This window comes from Venturia canescens, chromosome 4 (genome assembly GCF_019457755.1).
Source record: "Venturia canescens isolate UGA chromosome 4, ASM1945775v1, whole genome shotgun sequence".
Lineage (NCBI taxonomy): Eukaryota > Metazoa > Arthropoda > Insecta > Hymenoptera > Ichneumonidae > Venturia > Venturia canescens.
In genome coordinates, this window is record NC_057424.1 from 18,953,976 (window position 1) to 18,974,146 (window position 20,171).

The window sequence follows — 20,171 nt, forward strand, 5'->3', positions numbered from 1 at the left end:
CGGTCGAAGTTCTTCCTTTCAATCGACATTCGCTGAACGGCAGGGAAGACTCTATCGATCTGATTTTATCGACTCTCATATATCGTGAGATAATAAACGTTTGACAAATATTATTTTGCACGAGGAACGTACCGAGTCTGTGCTTCTATTGACGGGTACTTAGTCTTTATAGAGAACTGCAATTTATCGAGCTCACGTTCCCGGCATTGATTCGGAGTGTCAGGCTCGTATTGTTGTTCACACAAATATTATTCCGTCAGGCTGGAGGTGCGCGTTCAAAAATAGCGAGAAGAGAAATTTACGACCGGAAGCCTGCGCGCATTTCAGCTCCCGGCGTTGTTTTTTTCCCCCTTAATTTCTAAGCAATTATATAGAAACGGAGACAAAAAGAACCAAGTTGGGAGAGAGAAGATAAAAGTATTCGTGCATCGTACTGACATACATCGCGCGGAGAACTCCGGTGCACGCAATGCGGCACGCAAACTCCCTTTCCGAGGATCAACAAAGCGAGATAGCGCGAAACGTGTACGGAGCGAAAAGAACGGGGTGCTTCGAGTCACAGGACGAGTATCGCTTTTGACGTTGCTGTTTGAGGAGAAAAATGGAATTTAGGGATGCACGGGGCTATTTTTTTAATTTCTTACAATCCAAGGTTTTTTTTCTATGCTTGCAAAATTTCAAGATCTCTTATCGATTAAATTACAGTAAAGTAAAAGTGCATGCGAATAGATTGGCGAAATTTCAGGTCAGATTATCGAACATTTGATGAAGAATTAAAACTTGAAAAATCGTAAAATTTATACGGGAGCTTATGGAGGTTCCACCCACATTTCTATTCAATAATTCATATACTAAATAATTTTACATTCCTGATACAAACTGTCTCACAGATAGAAAAAAAATTAAGGAATCGATAGCGATGATAAAAATAAAGGGCTACCGAATTTTTAGAAGAGATATATCAACGATAGAAGTTGGAAAAATGACAGAAGCAGAAGCTTTTCCTAAATAATCGCGACTTCTCAGAGGTTAGGAATCAGTCGAAATTTCGGGTGCCCCAATTCGCGCCACCAATAATACGCTCGTGCAAAAGTCGTATGACCTTAGCAGTCGAAAAGTACAGAAATTAACACGCCGCTCATGGCCACAGTCACTCACTGACCCCTTCAACTACCTTCAACTCAAAATTTAATATATTTCTAAATTAGATGTCAAAGATTAAAACCATTATTTACACGAATTGAATCGTGCGGAAGCTAACGGTACGTTAAGGTATAACTGGATGGATAGCTCGACCAAAAATTATATCTGATTGGAATTTCCGTACTTCGTGATATGCAATAAAAATCTGAAAGAATTCATCAACATTTGGAAGGCTATGAACAACAATTATCAATAATAATATTGCCCAAAAGTTTGTAACAAATTGTTTAAACAATTAATTATTCAATAATTTTGCGGTGACCTATTGTTTTTCTTTTACGAATCAAATGTGTGTATTTTTCCGAATGTTCATGAATTTTTTCAGAATTTTCGTGGATTTTTCAAATTTTTTGAAAAAATTTTTAAAAATTTGAATTTTGGATATTTTTTAGAAGACATATTTACCATCAGTTTTGAAAAGTCTCAGGGTTACTGGATCAAAAATGTACAAATAGAGCCAATTAAAAAATTTAAAAAGTGGAATTTCAAAAATTCACGAAAATTCTGAAAAAAATCATGAGCATTCAGAAAAATGCGTACATTCGATTCGTAAAAAAAAAAAAAAACAAGGGTTTACTGTAAAATTGTTAAAAAATTATTTATTTGAACAATTTATTAATAACTTTTGGGCAATATTATTGTTTATATTTGTAGTTCATAACTTTCCAAATGTTGCTGAATTTTTTCAGATTTTTATGGCATCACGAAGTACGGAAATTCCGATCAGGTACAATTTATCTGCTGGGCTATCCATCCAGTAATACCTTAAAAAAGGGGGGTCAACGGCCATCTGAATAAGAAGCATTGAGTCGAAGACGACAAATGGTTACAGAATCTCGAAATTTTGCGCAGGCCACGTACTATCGGATTATGTGAAAGACTCGGATTGGAATATTTTCTGCAACGAACTCAACTTAAATATTTATTATTAAAAAATGAAGATAACGTTTTTCTACTAATATTGTGCTGTATATGAATGACCGGGGTAGTCCCTTTAAAAAAATATGGAGAGACTGTCAACCGACTAATACGACGCGCACGTACACCCTTAATAGGACAGATGAAGACTGTTTTGTTTCATTGCTTTTTGTGGATGGATTTCGTGGATTTTGGAGACAAGGGATGATGATTTGAAAAATTTAGAGAAAACGGAATGTTTAGAAACGTGGAAAAATAAATGTGTCACGATATCGGCGTGCGAAGCTTGAATAAAAATGGTCAATATTCGTGCTCCGGAGGCCTCTCTCCATTCCCGCCCAAATATGACTGTGTGATATTTCTCTTATTAAGTTAATGCCGCTTGCCGTTGTAACTCGCGTGAAAATCGTTACACGTTAAACGAGCTGAACCTTCGTCGATGTCCTTTTGACATTTGCATTTTATCCCCGTCAGTTTGCAGGCTTTCAAAAAAGCACTTTCGCGGTAGTTACAGTTTCTTTTTTTTCAGTCGAGTCCGATCCGGATCGTTGGATTCGGGATTTTGGGGATCGCAACTCGAACGCCTGACAATCAATCTTTCGATGTTTTTTCACCCATCGTTTTTTCTCGTCCCAACTGAAATTTTACAGGGTCGAAATCTTAGGCCAACTTCGTTACAAATCGAGATCATCGGTTTGGAGCTTCCAGTGTAGAAGTCGAGATGATATTTAATTACTCAGCTACAAACTGGACAAGTGTCCATTCACGTTAAATCATTAGTCCATTTTTCTCCCTCGACGAAACGCGATTCGATTCAACGCGAGGGGCCGCAAGTTCGTAGAAAGTTGCAATCATTTTTCGCTACAATCGTCCACCTGCCGGGAGACGTTGCTTCGGGAATGTGGAGAACGAGTCGCCGGGGGGGTTAGAATACATTTCAAGTTTTTTCAGCCCTGAACGGACCGAGCTCGATCCTTCGACTCCGCAATGCTGATAAATCTCCATTGTGGGATCGAAAATTGGGCTCAATGAAATATCACCGAATCGTGCGAGTCAAAATTAGAGAAAAAATGCTCTTCGTCGTAGCCTTCGCTACGGACAACACGAAATCCGTAACGAATGGAATAATCGTCTCGTTTCTTCAAACGCAGCGACTATTTATCGCTCGAGGAAATGTCACGATGAGCAGTGAGCCAAGTTTTGCTATTAAATTCGCTCCGTGTCGATTCTCGTCGCGCACCTCGTGCTGTATCAGCGTAATTCATAGTTATTTTCGTGTACCAAGAGAAGGAGAGAAGAATCGATGGGTTTAGTTGAAAGTGCATTCTCTCGTAAGATATCGTATTAGCTCTCGAGCAGAATGGCACAGTTGCATCTATGCTTATCGCCTCCCATTGATAGCCGATATCCGGAATGCGGAAATGTCTTCGGAAGTGTACGAGCAGTGAAGCACCGCGGATCTATGCGAGCTGTCCGTCCACTGGAACGGACCTATTTCCATGCATTTTCATTTACGTGGCAGAATAGCAGGTGTGACCGTTTTAACCGACCGAAATGAGAGCCCTAAAAACAGACGCAGATTTTCATCTCTCCCTTCGAGTATTTTCCGACAGAAGTAAAGTTGCTATTTGATTGCATCGGAAGGACGCGTCGAAGTTGCAAATTCGGGAGGGAACGAAATTGGAGAATTTCTAGAATAATTTGGGGCTTTTTTTTATATCGTTTCGTTGGACTCGAACGTTGCGAACTCCGTCGTGATTAATCTAATGTATTTTAAAAATCGAAGTATTTGATTTTCAATTAGTTTCATCGTCTTTCATTCATCAATTCGAGCACTTCCGGAGGCGCGAGCGATCGATTTTTTAAATAATGCGCATTCGAATGCGCTTTACGCGTCGAGCGACAGCTCGAACGAATGGACTGCGACGAAGAGGGCTCGGGAAGACTCGACAACGATAAAAAACAGCCAACATTAGATTACCTTTGTATATATAATACAAGAGTGATGAATGGATGAAAAAATGTTTTTGTTTGTTTTTCAGAGAGCGAGAGAGAAGGACAGCCGTCGACACTAAGAGAGCAGACTATGATAATTCCAACAGCAGATTGAGTACACTCGCTGCTTCATGTATACGTAAGTTGAAAACGAGGTGGCTCGGTATACGATGGACAAAATATTGAAAACCGTGACAGAATTTAATATCGGGATCGAGGAAGGTGCGAGAATTTCATTGGAGTGATAAAGATGAAAATGTGTTTCAGGGCGGACATGAAAAATCTTGGTTCACGTTGGACTGGTCCCAACATACCACTACGCACTGCCGCAGCGCGTTCGTTACTGGTCGCCGCGATAATTTCACCAGAGAGACTTAACGGTAGACCGAAGGATAACATCAAGAGTTACTACAGGAGCAGCAAGAGCGACGAGAGGCGTTCCACCGACAACAATAACAATAATAATATTAATAAAATATATAATAATATATTAAATGAGTACAAGAATATAATCGGAAAGGAGAAGAAGAGGGAGGAATCGAAGGAGAGCGTTAAGCCGAGGAACGCGAGGAGTAACAACAGTAAAAAGAACCGAACAATTCGAAGCCGCTACGGCATCGTTAAGAAAAGTAACAAGAACAAAAGCGTGGTTCAACAGCTGCATTTATCCGTCCGATCCTACAAAACCGCTCTTAACGTTAAAAGTACGAGAGCCATCGCCGCAACGGCAACAAACGTAATCGAGAAGAATAATAGCGCGAGAATATTAATAAATCATCAAACGCGAGAGAAGCTTATCGATATTATCGAATCTATACCCCTCTGCTTGTTATCGCTTCGATATCTGCTTCGTCACCACTCCAAATACTATTCACCACCTAAAACGACTAGCCGTTATTTCAGGAAGTGTTAGCACCTACCGTCAGGTAACGGTCATTCATTTTTCATCCCAATGCCATTGTATTCTTCATAATAACTTGATTCGCTCGCGATCCATCGACAGATCACTGACGCCGTTGAACCCTTGGGAACGCAGCTTTTTTATTTTTCAATTTTTTAAATTACTCACTTTCCATCGCAGGAAGGTGCCTTTGACGTGTGCAGCCTAGACAATGTCCGAAGATTCTGACTCCATATCAGAAGAACGAAGCTTGTTCCGTCCGTTCACGCGGGAATCCCTGGCTGCGATCGAGGCTCGCATCGCCGAAGAGCTCGCCAAACAGAAAGAGCTCGAAGCTAAAAGGGCGCAAAACGAGGTAAGCCATGCGTCGTATCTTCGTATAAGAAAATCTTCTTCGTATAAGAAGATCGTAAGAAAATCACGGGCATTATTCAACAAACTTTTTCCCTCCGTTATTTTTGGACACCGCGTCGTTTCACGCGGCTATCGATTATTCACGGTACTTGTATACACGGAGAAAATATTTCATGGCACGTTGCTGCGTGCAAAAAAACAAAGCGAGAAAAAACGCTGCTTCCCTCTTTTGCATTATTTCCAGGTTGTTCTCGATCATTTTTCAATTTGGATTGTACGTATTTGTTGGATTCGAGAGTATCGGTTTTGCCATGCCTCAAATTTCCCGACAGAGCTCAAGATCGAAACGTACCGCGTTGTTGATGCGGCGAACGAATTTCAACGGAACATTTTCTCCGTGTATGATCCAACGGCGATGGAAAACGATTGGGAGAAGGACGCTGAAGTTTGCGACTTTCGAGTCCAACGAAACGAACGAAAAACAACATTTCTAATTCGCTCATTTTTTATTTCACGAATCATCGGTGCAGGTTGAAAAACAACGAATCGCTTATTCGGCAGGGTCGGCACGGTTGGACTCCAACGTTGCAAACTTCAGCGCCATTTAGGCAAAGAATTCACTCGTCCATCCGTTTATTAGCCAAGCCTGCGAGAACGATTGATCAAAAAGCTGATAAGAGCACTAAAAGACTTTTCAAAAATATTCCAACTGTCAATTCGATCACGACGTTTATCCCAGTGTTTGACAAAATCATTCTTCTCCACCGGACCATCATTCATTTTTTTCTCAAGTAACACCGATAGCAGCCTCTTATCGACGACCTTAGACTGAGAAAAAAAAATTGTTGATTCAATAGCAATCGATGTCAATAGCAACTGCAATGATTTCAGAGATAATGAATCTGTATTTTGATCTAAAACTATTTTATTCGTTTTCCAATTTTATTCCCTTCTCTCAATCACCTTTTTTTCTCAGTCTATTAATATTATCAACGATAGCAATGTTGTTCCATTCGAGATTTAAATAATTTGATACATTGTCAAACATCCGATTTATGATACTCAGCTGAGAAGCCGGGAAAAAAAAAAAAAAAAAATATGAAAAGTTAGGAAATCTGACCCGGAATCGCTCGCGTACTTTCAGCGTTGCAGACCGCACACATATCTGTATATACATATATATAGTTTAAAAATTCTCGGGGGACATGGTGCACGAGGTCACTGCAGCAGGATGACCTATAAGCTGCTTTTATGTAGAGTCGCGTGGTATACACAATGTGAGCGCGCGCGCGTGCTCTCTCGCGTGTGTGTTTCGTTGTCGTGGTCTCGTCGAGGCTTCGCTACAGGTTGCGCGCCAATAGCCCACTTTCATCAACTCAATTTATTGATCCGACCAACTTTTTCCAGGTGAACTCCCTACGTTCCGGGAAATGAGTTAAAAAAACAAACGAAACAATTGTGCAGCTTAATTTTTTTGGTGACCCGAGATGAGTGCAGGGAAACGTGCTAATTTTATGATGATTAATCGCCACTGATTAATATTCATTCATCCATTCATTCGCTTCGATTGGTATATAATCATTATTTCCGTTGTGTAATGAAACTCGCCTTTGTAATTAGCGTTTGTAAATTAGTTCAATTTCGCGAGCTCGCCTCGGGAGGGGGAATAAAAACATAATTTCGTTGCGAACGAGACGAAAAAATGGAAATTTCGAAAACAAATTCGGGGGAGTCAGTGAATCGTAGATTTGTTTTTTCCGAACGTGTAAAGTCGCTGAATATTTGGTGGATATTCGAGCTTCGCGAGCCTACAATTGAACGGTAGTTCGAGCGCTATGTTTTTTTTTCTTTTCTCTTTTTACTTCTAACTTTGATTATTTTCAACTCGATTTGCGGCTCACTGCAAACCGGCATCGAGTGACTTTCGCCTCGTATAATATTGTGCGCACGTGTTCACAAATTTTTCGTAGTTCAAAGTTAATATTTGACGGCAAAATGATGGTTAAATTACCCCTCGGATTGGTGGTACGATGTTTCGTTCAATCAGCACCAAATTTCGACTATAAAACGCTCCTCTGCTCCTCTGAGGGTTCGAATTGCTTACGCGCGAAAAATTATTGGCTCCGATCGGCGCCGATCGAAATCATTTTCAGTGCTGATGCGAGACAAATATCACGTCGTAAGTGTACGTAACCGAGGCCAAGCCAAAAAGCTGCTTATTGCCATGAATTTTTCTGTTTTTTGTTTTTTTTTCTCGTATCCCTTCGCTATACTTCACCACTACATTGGAACGCGGAAATAATCTCAAATTCCGAATTTTCGTTTCGACCTCGAAAATACACAATTCGATCGAACACCCCGGTCAAACTTGATCTTTGAGTGGATAATTATTTAAAATTTTGCGACGTAGCGATCTCGAAATTTGCTGACTTCTCGACGGGATCGAAAAAAAATTGCTTTTTCTCGTTTTTTAAAAAAATGTCGTGCTAAAAAATTCGTAGAACGTTGACTCGAAGACCGAAAAATTAATTTGGCAGGTGCGGTCTCAGCTGGCAAGCATTTTGGCGTTAAGAAAATTGGGAAAGGCTGACCACTGGGACGGGAATCGAGGCCGAGCGTTGGATTTTGTATTATAAAAAAAATAACGATTCGAATAAAAGTTGTAACGGAAAATTGCTGTACAAAACGCGTAAATGATGAAAAAATTCATAGTAACATATCTCGGAGTGGGTTTAAAAAATGAATTTTCAGCGAATATCGTCGATGAAAAATACGATTTTCTCTAACCTTATAATTCCATGTGGTTCATCCGCAAAAATGTTTCTTTTTTCTCTCTTTTTCACTCTTTACTTTCTTCTGTGTACATGAAACTGTCACTATCGCTATTTTATGCTGGAAAACTGTTCTGGAAGTAATTTTCACGGAAATACAATCGTGCGTCACCATTGAACTATTGATTCGCTGTTGTCCCAGTGTTGAGTGTATTGCTTGACTATTATTACTGTTATCATTATTAATATATATTAGCGTAGCCCTAAAATGAGAAAAGAACAAAAATATAACATTGTGTATATTATTAATATGTTGAGGGACGAGAATATACCTTTGAGCCTCTATGTAATGCAGTGTCATATTTATGCTGTGCCTGATGTTGTCTTTATCTTTCATAAGTGGCCCTTTCTCGTCAAACACTCGTGCCAACCTACCAATTCATTCAATTTATCGTAATTGCAATATATCAAAATTCGTATTTTTCCTATTTTATTCTCGCGATGCTTCGTCGAGCGCGACGAGATTCTCGCTTTCGTTTTTAATAATCAAACGAATTTGTTTTTTTCTCACTTCGTTTCGAGATCAATTCTTTTTAGTGTTTTTTCAAACTTTTTTTCCTCTAGTGGAACTGTCAAGCTCCCCCCCTTCGTTAGTATACATACGTACATCGTATACACACTAGTTAATGTTAAAATATTTCTTTGTCCCGTAAATGAAGAGAATTTTTTTTACTGTACTTGTTTGTTTTTTGTTTTTTTTTTTTTTTTCACGACGAAGATCCATTGAATTTTCGTCTTCTCGCTATCTCTGTACGGTCTGGTATGTGTGTGTAACTCTTTTCCTCATTGTGCAATTACAGGGAGGTTATGGACGGAAGAAAAAGAAAAAAGAAGTAAGATGTTGCATCATGCTAAATAATATCAGCTCTAATCACATAAAAGTGTTCAACTCATTATTGCATTATTCGAATACTTTTATCAATAACACGATCGTTTATTTTTTCACGACAATTGTAAATATATACATCTGAATGACACTCGCACTCTGCAATTTATCGAGAGGGATTCCCTTGGAAAACGATCGATCGTACTCGATCGAAGTAACGATCGAACCAAGTCGCAAAAATAATTCAATGCTTTACTGATCCAACGAAAACAATAAAAAAATGTTAATCGATACATTGCAGTGTTACAATTGCTCATACGCATACGTTGTATTATTCGAGAGACAAGAGCTTATAGATCTCGGAATAGATTGAATGGGAAATCTTTGTTTCCTTTTATTTGAAGGTCACTCGGCTACACACGCACACGCATACTTCCGCAAAGCCTTAAAAAAAATATTCTGATTTTACTAACCATTTTATTCGTTGTAGCTCACTATCGGAAAGGAAAGCAAGCGATAAAAGATTTCGCTTTCGAAACTCTTCTCTAAATATTGTCGCGCAGGTTCAATCGTAATATTTTTCGAGATGAGATGCCGCATTCCGCCCAACGAAACTCACAAGCACTCGTTTCAACTGCGCGCTCCGTTTCATAGCGAGCCAATATCCCGAGAAGAGTTTAAGGCAGTGCGCTTCACAAGGCGCTTCTAGATTTATCTAAAATTGCTTGAACCTTTGGGCACGCTGAAAGCATGACTCTTCCTTGTTACTTTTATATTTTAGCGCTGAAAAGTATCCATTCAATTGCACATCAGCACGCACATTTCTAGCGTTGGTTAATCGATGCGAAACTATAGCAGCGAATGGCGCCCCGATACACACACGCTACTCCAACAATAAATTAATTCAAACACACGAAACACACATTTTATTGATAAACACATCACACATATCGATGGATTAACCGTAATATCAAGAACGACCTACATAGAGGATTGTCTGCACGCGCACCAATTAAACGAATCGATCAACACGACGAAATAAGACAAATAGAGCGAATTTTTTCATTTTTTATTCAGCTCACATCGATTAGTCTTAGATTACTATGATAGACGTGAGTAATGAACTAGTTAGAACTTTAGAAGTGGAGAAATAAGAGACTTTTAGATACCCCAGTTTTATTGCATCGTGCGCACTCTCCGTATTTTTACTCTTAACTCATGTACTTTGTTTTTCTTTTTTTTTCTTCTCCATTCTGCATTTCGACTCAATGATTCTGTCCTCAATTACTTACTATCCGTCTCGAGAAAAGCCCATCATGGAATTGACGCGGACGATTGGTCGACGACTACCGCATCTTCGTAGCCGATGTTTTTTTCTACGTTTTTTTTCCAGGCTACAAATTGATCGAAATTCCCATCTCATCGGCCAATTTTATTCGACTCTATAATGAAAATCGTTTTTCCAAATTATTTCTGGTCAAAAGTGAAGTTTTTATGAACTTAAGGCACCGTGTATAAAATATGATTGGATAGATGTTGGACGAAGATGTTTTTTTCCAAATTCATTAAAATGACAACGTTTTAGTTAAACCGCAATATATTCCGTGGTGAAGTTGTTTCGAAATTTGAAACTGAGACGACACGCAACAACGGTGACTCGAAATGACTCGAATGATTCGTTTAAATCGCAGGTGAAGTATTACGCGTCCGACGAAGAAGCTTTTCATGTGACAATCGCATTCGTGTTGATTGCGCACGAGTGATAACTAAACTTGTGAATGATTCGTCACGTTTTGCACGCGTTATAAGCGCAACTCAATGCGACAGTTCTCGAATTATTGTTCGAGATTCTCACATCACGTGTACATAATTCGCAAAAGGTTCAATAAACATTTGTAACCGGCATAATAAAAGCTCTCGGAAGAATCGAGCCCGTGAGGAGAGCTCGCGAGAGAAAACACCAATTATTGCGGCATTTTCCGACCGACTATACGCACATTTGAAAAAAATATTTATCATTCCCGAGCGGAGAAAACACAAAATATTCCACAAAATGAGACGTCGCGCTGAGATACTAATCTCGCCTCGCCTTTTCACAGACTCGCTATGACGACGAAGACGAGGACGAGGGCCCACAGCCCGATCCTATGTTCGAGCAAGGAGCTCCCATTCCGGTCCGACTGCACAACGAATTTCCCCCTGAGCTGGCCTCCACACCCCTCGAAGATATCGATTCTTTCTACCACAATCAAACAGTAATTTGTTTATTATCTCATTAATTTAGTCATTGATTAAAATCACTCGTTAACACGACAGAAATGTACAACTCGAGATCCATCAACGACGCTGAAGTTTCCAACGTTGGAGTCCAACGAAATGAACGAAAAAAACGTTTGTAATTCACCAATTTTTTATTTCACGAATCGTTGGTGCAGCTTGAAAAACTACGAATCGCAAATTTGGCAGGGAACAAAATAGAAGAATTACTGGAATTATTGGAGAGTTTTTTTCGATCATTTCATTGGACTCCAACGTTGGAAACTTCAGCGTCATATCCATCAGCCATCATTGGCCAATCTCTGACGATTGTAATGAGAACGTTCTCTTGATCCTTGCAGACGTTCGTGGTCATCAGCAAGGGGAAGGACATATACAGATTCTCTGCGACGGATGCGTTATGGATCCTCGATCCGTTCAATCCAATACGGCGTGTGGCGATCTATATTTTGGTTCATCCACTCTTTTCTGTGTTCATCATCACCACTATTTTGGTTAACTGCATACTCATGATCATGCCCACCACGCCCACCATCGAATCCACTGAGTACGTATTTTTCAAAACCTCTATAAAAATCTCGTTTCGATTGTGTTACTACATATATCGACGCTAATTTAATAACCGCTTGATCGACTAACGAAAGTACATTGGAGTTTCATATTAATCAACAAATTTGTGCTCTCGACGAATTCTTCGGGGGCATAATATTATAGATTTTTTCATGTTATTATATGCCATTGAGTTGACAGAAAGAGGGTGAATTGTGAGAAAACAATTATTCGTTCTTTATTAACTTGCGAATATGAAAGAACTTTTCGTCATTGAAGCTGACACTCGATTTCTTCCAAAACAAAACGCTTTTCTTTTTATTATATTCAAAACAACTAGTTTTCCAAACTCGACTAAAAACATTACGAAAGTACACGGTAACCGCTAATAATACAACAAAATACACATTGCAATTGTGCATATCGATGTGCACCGAAATGACAAATATTTTGAGAAAGATAAAAAACAAAAAGACTTTAGATATCGACGCGTGACTCGATTTATTCATTATGCTTTTATGATCTAGATGTCCAGTAATATTCTACGTGTTTATAGATGATACAGTACATAAGTAGCACTGTGTGATCAATTATATTCTGTTGGTAAGTTGTAATAATCTGTTTAGATGCATTAGATGAGATTGTTAGCGAAAAAAATGTATTGTATTCTTATCTTGTGTATACGCGCCGTCAATAGTAATTTTTATACGAAATTTTAATCGCGAATACGGCTCGCGCATTGAAACGATACGCAGAGAAATAATTTTACGAAATGGTCGCTCAACAAACTTCGACATCCGACGAGTAAAAATGTTTTTCGTTCGATATATCATCGCACAGCTTCGAAACCCTCTTCAAGTTAATGTTAAAATTCGTCAAATATAGTGAGAAAACGTTGAAAAATGTTGACAAGTCGTGCAACTTTTAACACAAGTTCTTATGAGTGATAGAATATGTTGTTATCGGTATGTGATTCGTCATTGCGATGCACAAAAAGGGAGCAAAGAGGAAAGGGAGATGACCGTGATACGAGTCTGTAGATGAGTACAGAAAAAAAGAAAATAATGGTGCATTAGTGAGGGTAAAAAAGTTGTTGCAGCGGCCCGACGAAGAGTGTTGTTAATGTTGTTGTTGCTTTTGTTCTTTTTAAACTTTCACATCGTATAAAGCTGAGTGGTTTATTTATGGTTTCAGAGTGATATTTACGGGCATCTACACATTTGAGTCCGCCGTTAAGGTGATGGCGAGGGGTTTCATTCTGCAGCCTTTTACCTATCTTAGAGATGCATGGAATTGGCTCGACTTCGTAGTTATAGCTTTAGCGTGAGTAGTTAAACATATTTCATTTATTTAACAATGATGATGACTATTGATTAACGAGACTATTTGTTTTCCTGGGTATGCCCCTATTTATATTTATCGCCATTTCGCCGTTCGTTCACCGACTCTCCATGTCAAATTAATAAATAATTCATCGAATAATCATTGACCTATTTCTGTTGTGTACTTCGTTGGACAATCGTTGAGAGTGTGAAAATTTCCATTACTCGAAAGAGTGTGATCCATTGAAACTTCTGGGATTTAAAAATCCCACCAAATCTGCTTTGTTGGTTCCTTTCGAATCGAGCGATAAATCACGAAAAATCACGGTATTCGATCTGATAATGCAGGAAACAACGTGTGCACGGAAAATTCAAATGTAATAATCATCACTTTTGTATTTATCATCGTTACACTTGGTTCATCTGTCGAGCGTAATTGGTCAATTGTCTCATGGCCATTTTTATATTCGTTACAATAAAATATGTGGATAATGTTTTCATCCACATGTGCGTGTATGTATATAATATTGAGGTGGCATCGAATTGGGCCACGTCTCGATTCCGTTAGTCACTTCGTTCTAACGCAATGGATCTGTACGGCAAACAAGTTTCTACAGAGTTTAAAGTTGTTCGAACGATCAAACTCAGGCTATTTGAAATCCTGTAACCTTTGAACCGACGACTAAACAATATACGAAATCTTAAATAACACGACGGCACAATATACTCGGAACGATTGAATGAAATACCGCAACAGAGAACAGCACTCTCGGATGCTGTTGCTTAGCAAGCAGCATTTGAAACTCGATACTTGACACTCGCATTTGTTATTGGCCTCCATTGCTTCGACGAAGGGACCGAAGAATTGAAACGCAACTCAAATGGCCACCCTGATATACATACAAATATATATACCCTGTTATTGAATTTGCATGTGCGGCTGGAGAGAGAGAGAGAGAGAGAGGATTCGGTAAACCGAGTGATTATCGTTTCGCATGTGAATTTCAAGTTATTACGTTGTTTCTTTCATTACCAAAGAAGGAAAGAAATCGATGATAATACGCTCTTTGCGATAAACAAATCTGAGCGATCGTGTTTAATAACTCTCACGTTGATCGAACTTTACTAGGTAAACCAATCCAAAGGCTAATTAGACTCGATGGGATTTAGGCTATGGAAAAAAAAAATGTTTCAAAAACACGTAGCAGAGACGAATAAGATGAAAACACCCACACACACACACACACACACACGAATACACATAGAAATCTAATTTTAGTAGAATTCGTATTATCGTATACTCGCATAGATACTGAAAACTCAATAGTACAAAATATTTGTAGTTAATTAAGGAAAAATAAAGCATCACACACGTACACAAACATACTGCAATTTTCATCGTAAAAAGTACTACAGTTAATATAGAGATAAATTATCGATCATTAACATGACATGTAATTGAATTTTAATTGGTATTGTCTGTAGATTAGTCAATGAATTAAGTAACATTTGTTTCCTAGTCAAACATATACTAATATATTACATATATTTTATATAATTATAAAACATATTTTAATTGGGAAAAGAAATTAGGTACTTCATTAATCTATCGATGTATCGACAGGGTGTGTCGAAAATAATGGATTTTATTTCGTGCCGCTCCACCGGAAATGTTTCGATGACGCCGAAAAGAGAGAAGACACTCGGGAGGAGAGCTCAAGAGAATAATTGCAGTCAACGTCTTACCACGAGAACAATGCAAGGGGAAGATTGGTCGAGTGGATATTGCTTCATATTTTTTGGGACCAACTGAATCGTTAACAAAGATATGTGAAGCCTCAAATTCTCGAGGGTTCATGTTTATCGTAATATTCGAAACAACGTCTGTGGACTGTCGATCGTCTCGTCAAATTGGTATCGAAAATTGTAATTTTCGTTGACTGGAATCATTCGGTGTGGAGATCTCCGTCCGAGTGAACTTTCTTTTCGGTGTAACATTGTCACGTCGACTACTGGAGCGTAAGCGAAAAAAAAATGAGTAAATATTTCATTCGACATAACCCAATATATATATAAATACGTAATAACATGATCTTGTGCCATGCATGACCGACATAGACAGATTTTATTACCTATGATGTCGTAAAAAAAAGAAACAAAAAAAAAAGAAATAAGTACGAGGGAACTGAGGGTAGTAGAAAAATATATATATAAAAAAAAAACGAGAAAAAAAAGAAAGATGCGGTATATCATGGGTAGTAGCAGTAAGTAACGTTTATTTTTTAACCGTTCTGATTCTTTCGGTTTATTTTCTCATTTTTTTAACAAGTTTTCTTTGTTTTCGTATCACTGTAATGTGTGTGACGTTCGGGTGTATTGCAGTTATGTGACGATGGGCATAGATCTAGGCAACCTTGCCGCTCTCAGGACATTTCGAGTCCTCCGAGCCTTGAAGACTGTCGCTATTGTACCAGGTATGCTTAGTCAATAGATTTGTGGTAGAGTGATCAAAATTGCATAGCTAAATAGAAGAAATGTTATAAACATATTATACATATTTTTATAAATATTTGTATACTTTTTTTTTTATATATATATATAAAAATCGTGTACGGGGATATTGTTTATTACAAAAAGTCGAATACCCTCGTTCTTGATGATCAGTCAGAAGGCAGTGAAGAAAACAAACGAATAAAAGTAAAAAAAAGAATGGACGGCAGTGCTGCAAAAAACGTTAACGAGACTGACTGAAATTTGTTTTTTTTTCTCAATTCTGTTCCGTTCTTCAGGTCTCAAAACCATTGTCGGCGCTGTGATAGAGTCAGTAAAAAACCTGCGCGATGTGATAATCCTAACAATGTTCTCCCTATCCGTCTTTGCGTTAATGGGACTCCAAATTTATATGGGAGTCTTGACGCAAAAGTGTATAAAAAACTTCCCAGAAGATGGCTCGTGGGGAAACCTCACCGAAGAAAACTGGGAACGATTCGTTAGTAACGAAAGTGAGTATGACGCTTTGGAGAAAATAATTCAGGATAAAAATGTTTTCAGGGACTAGAGACATTCAAATTCTGCATCGCGGGCGGGTTTATTTTAAAATTTGCTCCTCGTCTTGACTGTTACGTCTCGTTTTAACTGGAAGGGGGAGAGAGACGTTTGGAGAGTATTTGTGGTCTGAGGTGGAGAATAATTGGCGACTGAAGCAAAGAAAATGGGGGAACGCATTATTAGATTGAGATTTGGAATAAAAATTGATCTGGTTTTATTTTTCAGCAAATTGGTACGTCGATGACGCTGGAAACATGCCCTTGTGTGGAAACTCGTCCGGAGCCGGGTACATAATTCTATGTAGAAAAATAATAACTTGATAATTTATCGCGATTGGAGCAAAGGAGAATAATTGATAATTTATTGCCCTTGATTGTTTCAGTATGTGCGAGCCCGGTTACACGTGTCTCCAAGGCTACGGCGAGAATCCGAATTACGGTTACACGAGCTTCGATACGTTCGGTTGGGCACTATTATCGGCGTTCCGTTTGATGACCCAGGATTATTGGGAAAATTTGTATCAATTGGTCCTGAGATCGGCCGGTCCTTGGCACATGTTATTCTTCATTGTCATCATTTTCCTTGGCTCGTTCTATCTCGTCAACTTGATCCTCGCCATTGTCGCTATGTCTTATGACGAGCTGCAGAAAAAGGCGGAGGAGGAAGAGGCAGCCGAGGAGGAAGCGATACGGGTCGGTTTCTCTCTTTCCAAAAACGTTTCTCAACTTCATTTCTGTTATCGAAATTCAATTAGTCTCAGTTGAAAGACCGCTGTTCGGAGTTCAGTATAAAAGTCTTGATCGAAATTTGACTCGCCGAATACTCACAGTTGTATGTCCCATTTTTGACGAACAGGAAGCTGAACAGGCCGCTTTAGCGAGATCCAACAGAGCCGCTGCACACGAGGCGGCCCGTGAAGCCGCTGCTGCCTCTGCAGCAGCCGATCAAATCGTTAAATCACCCTCAGACTTTTCGTGTCACAGTTACGAGTTGTTCGTCGGCCAGGAAAAAGGCAACGACGATAACAACAAGGAACGCATGAGCATAAGGTCCATCGAGTCTGTCAGCGAGCAAAGAATAAAGCCGATGAACAACAATCACAGCAACGCTGCTAATAAAGTTCGCAAAGTTAGCGCTGTAAGTATTTTCACTCTCGAACTCCACCGATCCTCTCCCCGTCTCCTTTTTTTCTATTCTTCATTCCGGTTCGATATAGTATTGCTGCCGAGTATCGGCTTTAAATGATAACGCGAAAAAAAAAACGTACGTCGAGCAATGGAACATTGTTACTGCTACTGTTACTGATGCTGCTGCTGTTGCCCCGCTGTCGCCGCGGAAATTACTCGCACAAAAATGTTCGATAAAGTGCCAATAAGAAGCTCAGATTTTCCGAAAATTTTTCATATGTAGATTGAGAAAAAAAAGTTTCCGAAGGTTCTGCTTTCTCTGTATATCAAGAGCATTAATTGTGCGGATTATCAAGTGACAATTTGAGTAATACAATCAATTCGACTCGACGGTTCACTGAGACGATCCTCTATTTTTCATGACTTCCCTTTTCTTGTCTTTCTTGTTCTTTCATCGACTATACATTCTTGTTAATGTTCGGATACCAATTTTCCACCTCCATTATTCTCCACCTTTGAAAAACCAACGTTTAAAATCGTGCTCGTTAATTTGTACTCGCTCTCATTCATTTATCGTCTATCGAATTGACTTTAATAAGAAATCCGCTTATATTCGGTGACCGCTGTCAGTAAAAGTAGTTGGAATGAACGATAAAACGAATTTGTACGTGTTTTCTCCTTTTTCTGCAATTCCCCGCATGAAATAATCCGTCGATGTATGAAACTCTTGAGTACAGTATGTCGTACGACTTTTTCAAAGTCATTATAATTCCACATTTTGCATTTATGGGATGTTGTGTTCGTGTGCTTGTTTTTGCAGACATCTGTCGACTTTTGAGCTCCATTCAAATGATATTACGGCGATATCCCGCGATTTTCTCTAATCTCGAAAAAAAAACCAATGAAAGCGTTCGACTACATTTTGAATCAGACGAAACGGCCGGTATTGAAGATCGTATCTGAATTCGAACAAAATAAAATTTTGGTAGATATCGCGTCACTGTTGGCGATCTTTATGAATTTCGCATTACTTAACTTGTTCGGAAAATTGAATCGCGTGTTAATTTGAATTCGAGCCCCGGTTCGCGTGCTCTGCCGTTGAGGCAAAATCTGTGTTGTGAATTTTCATGAGAATGATGCACATTATGGAACGTAGCGTGCAAGATGAATGCCTGTAAGCAAAGTTATGAGAACGTTTTATCGTGTGAGCTGGGAAAATGGGCTGAAAAAAATCTCTGACCGACCGTTGAATATTCACTTCGGTTAACTCTTCTGCTCCGATGTATTTAGTAGCTAAAATTCTGTGTTGCCGTAGAGAGCTGTAGACATAAATATCCACCATGATTTTGGTTGCGTTGCGTCAATTTCATAAGAGGCAGTTTAAATTTTTCATTATTATTTCCCGTCGGTAGGTATTCCTCAATCCCGGTAATTACTTTTTGCCGATGATTCGTTGATTGTAAAAAAAAAGTGAGTCCTTTCGCGCTCAAGTGTCACGTAGACAATCGTTTCGCTAATTACGAACGCACAAACAATGTGTATATACGTGTGTGCCTGCGAGAGATATAAAAAAAAGTCGGAATAAAAACGTCTCCAGTCGTTGAATTCTGGTGAAATAAGAAAAGTTTTACTCGCCAATGAAGGTCGTAAAGCAGGGCATAACTCAAACACAATATGATGTTTCATTATTTTTTTTTCTGAATTCGAAAAATCCATCCTTTCCTTCGAGCCTGCTGTTCGCATTGCATGCTGGAGACACTATCTTTGTACCAAGTCTGAGCTCGTGAGAATAAAAATCGTTGCCTATTCGGTACACCTATGAATCTACGTATTATATCGTAATATATGTATACTTTGAGAGAGTTCCCTTGCTATGAGCGATGTGTATCACTATAGTTTCTTTCTGAGAAATCCACTCTAATTATCACTAAATTTGGTTCTTTACCTGCTTCAAAATACTTTCTATCTCCCGCCTCCTCTTTCCAATACTGTTATATCGTCCGGGAGAGAAGAGAAAGAAATCGAGGATGCTCGATAATACATTAGATACGGTTTTTCAATAAAATTGAATTTTGCGTTCCGAGCGTTGAGAATCAGACGAACGTTTAATTCGAGTCGGATTTCTCACGTATATCTTCGACACACAGACAAACAAAAATACAGCCCACACGCAGATACAAGAGGAAGAAAATTTGATTACGATTGTATATTATATAATAAATGTGCTTCTGCAAGTCCGTGCCTTCTTGGTGTGAAAAAAATGATGTAAGAATAGCTCTCACTTTACGACCGTTTGGCAGGAGATACCTTTTCTTGTTTTTTTGTTTTTTTTTCTTAAGGTCTCTCGTCCCCCTAACGGCCAGTTTACTAATGCCTACCGGGAAAATCTGAGGAAGGTATGTGATGGGCTGCGTCAGCTCGAACTGTACGTACTTCTTAAACTTAGGTCCACAAAATAAAACGTCCAACGAGAGTATTTGAACTGATTGTGTCGAGGAGGAGTTGAATAAGAAAAATCGCGAGGGCTTGGAGCTCGCATGGTTTCGTCAAGCTCTGTGTCAACCGGACCGTTCAACTCGCCAACATTCCCAATTGACCCTCGCCCCAAATAACCCACGCTTGCAAGTATGCAGTTGGGAGTGTTGGCAACTTGAAACAGAGGGGGCTGAACGGTCCAGTTGACAGAGAGGCTACCTTAAACGCGTGAGCTTGAAAATCCTCCCAAAAAATTGAATGACAAAATAAAACGAGTTATCGTCCTTAAACGCGCTCCGTTTCGTAACGCGATACTGTGCAATAACGAGCAGCAGGAATATCCTA

The 20,171-nt window shown here is 39.1% G+C and overlaps 1 protein-coding gene across 14 annotated transcripts in view; it reads left to right on the forward strand.

Moving 5' to 3' along the window:
- Positions 1-20,171, forward strand: part of para (paralytic) — an 80,927-nt gene that overhangs the window by 29,947 nt on the left and 30,809 nt on the right. For 8 of the 14 annotated variants that reach the window (XM_043417665.1, XM_043417676.1, XM_043417666.1 and 5 more), the window contains exons 2-13: positions 4,164-4,255; positions 4,384-5,042; positions 5,198-5,372; positions 9,003-9,035; positions 11,128-11,283; positions 11,647-11,852; positions 13,049-13,177; positions 15,559-15,650; positions 15,966-16,178; positions 16,450-16,510; positions 16,607-16,916; positions 17,080-17,361. In XM_043417665.1, the coding sequence (XP_043273600.1) occupies positions 5,229-5,372; positions 9,003-9,035; positions 11,128-11,283; positions 11,647-11,852; positions 13,049-13,177; positions 15,559-15,650; positions 15,966-16,178; positions 16,450-16,510; positions 16,607-16,916; positions 17,080-17,361 (1,626 nt within the window). In that variant the 5' untranslated portion in view covers positions 4,164-4,255; positions 4,384-5,042; positions 5,198-5,228. Of the gene's footprint in view, positions 1-4,163; positions 4,256-4,383; positions 5,043-5,197; positions 5,373-9,002; positions 9,036-11,127; positions 11,284-11,646; positions 11,853-13,048; positions 13,178-15,558; positions 15,651-15,965; positions 16,179-16,449; positions 16,511-16,606; positions 16,917-17,079; positions 17,362-19,690; positions 19,748-20,171 lie in introns of all 14 variants that reach the window. The other 6 variants (XM_043417667.1, XM_043417668.1, XM_043417672.1 and 3 more) reach the window with 2 other exon arrangements.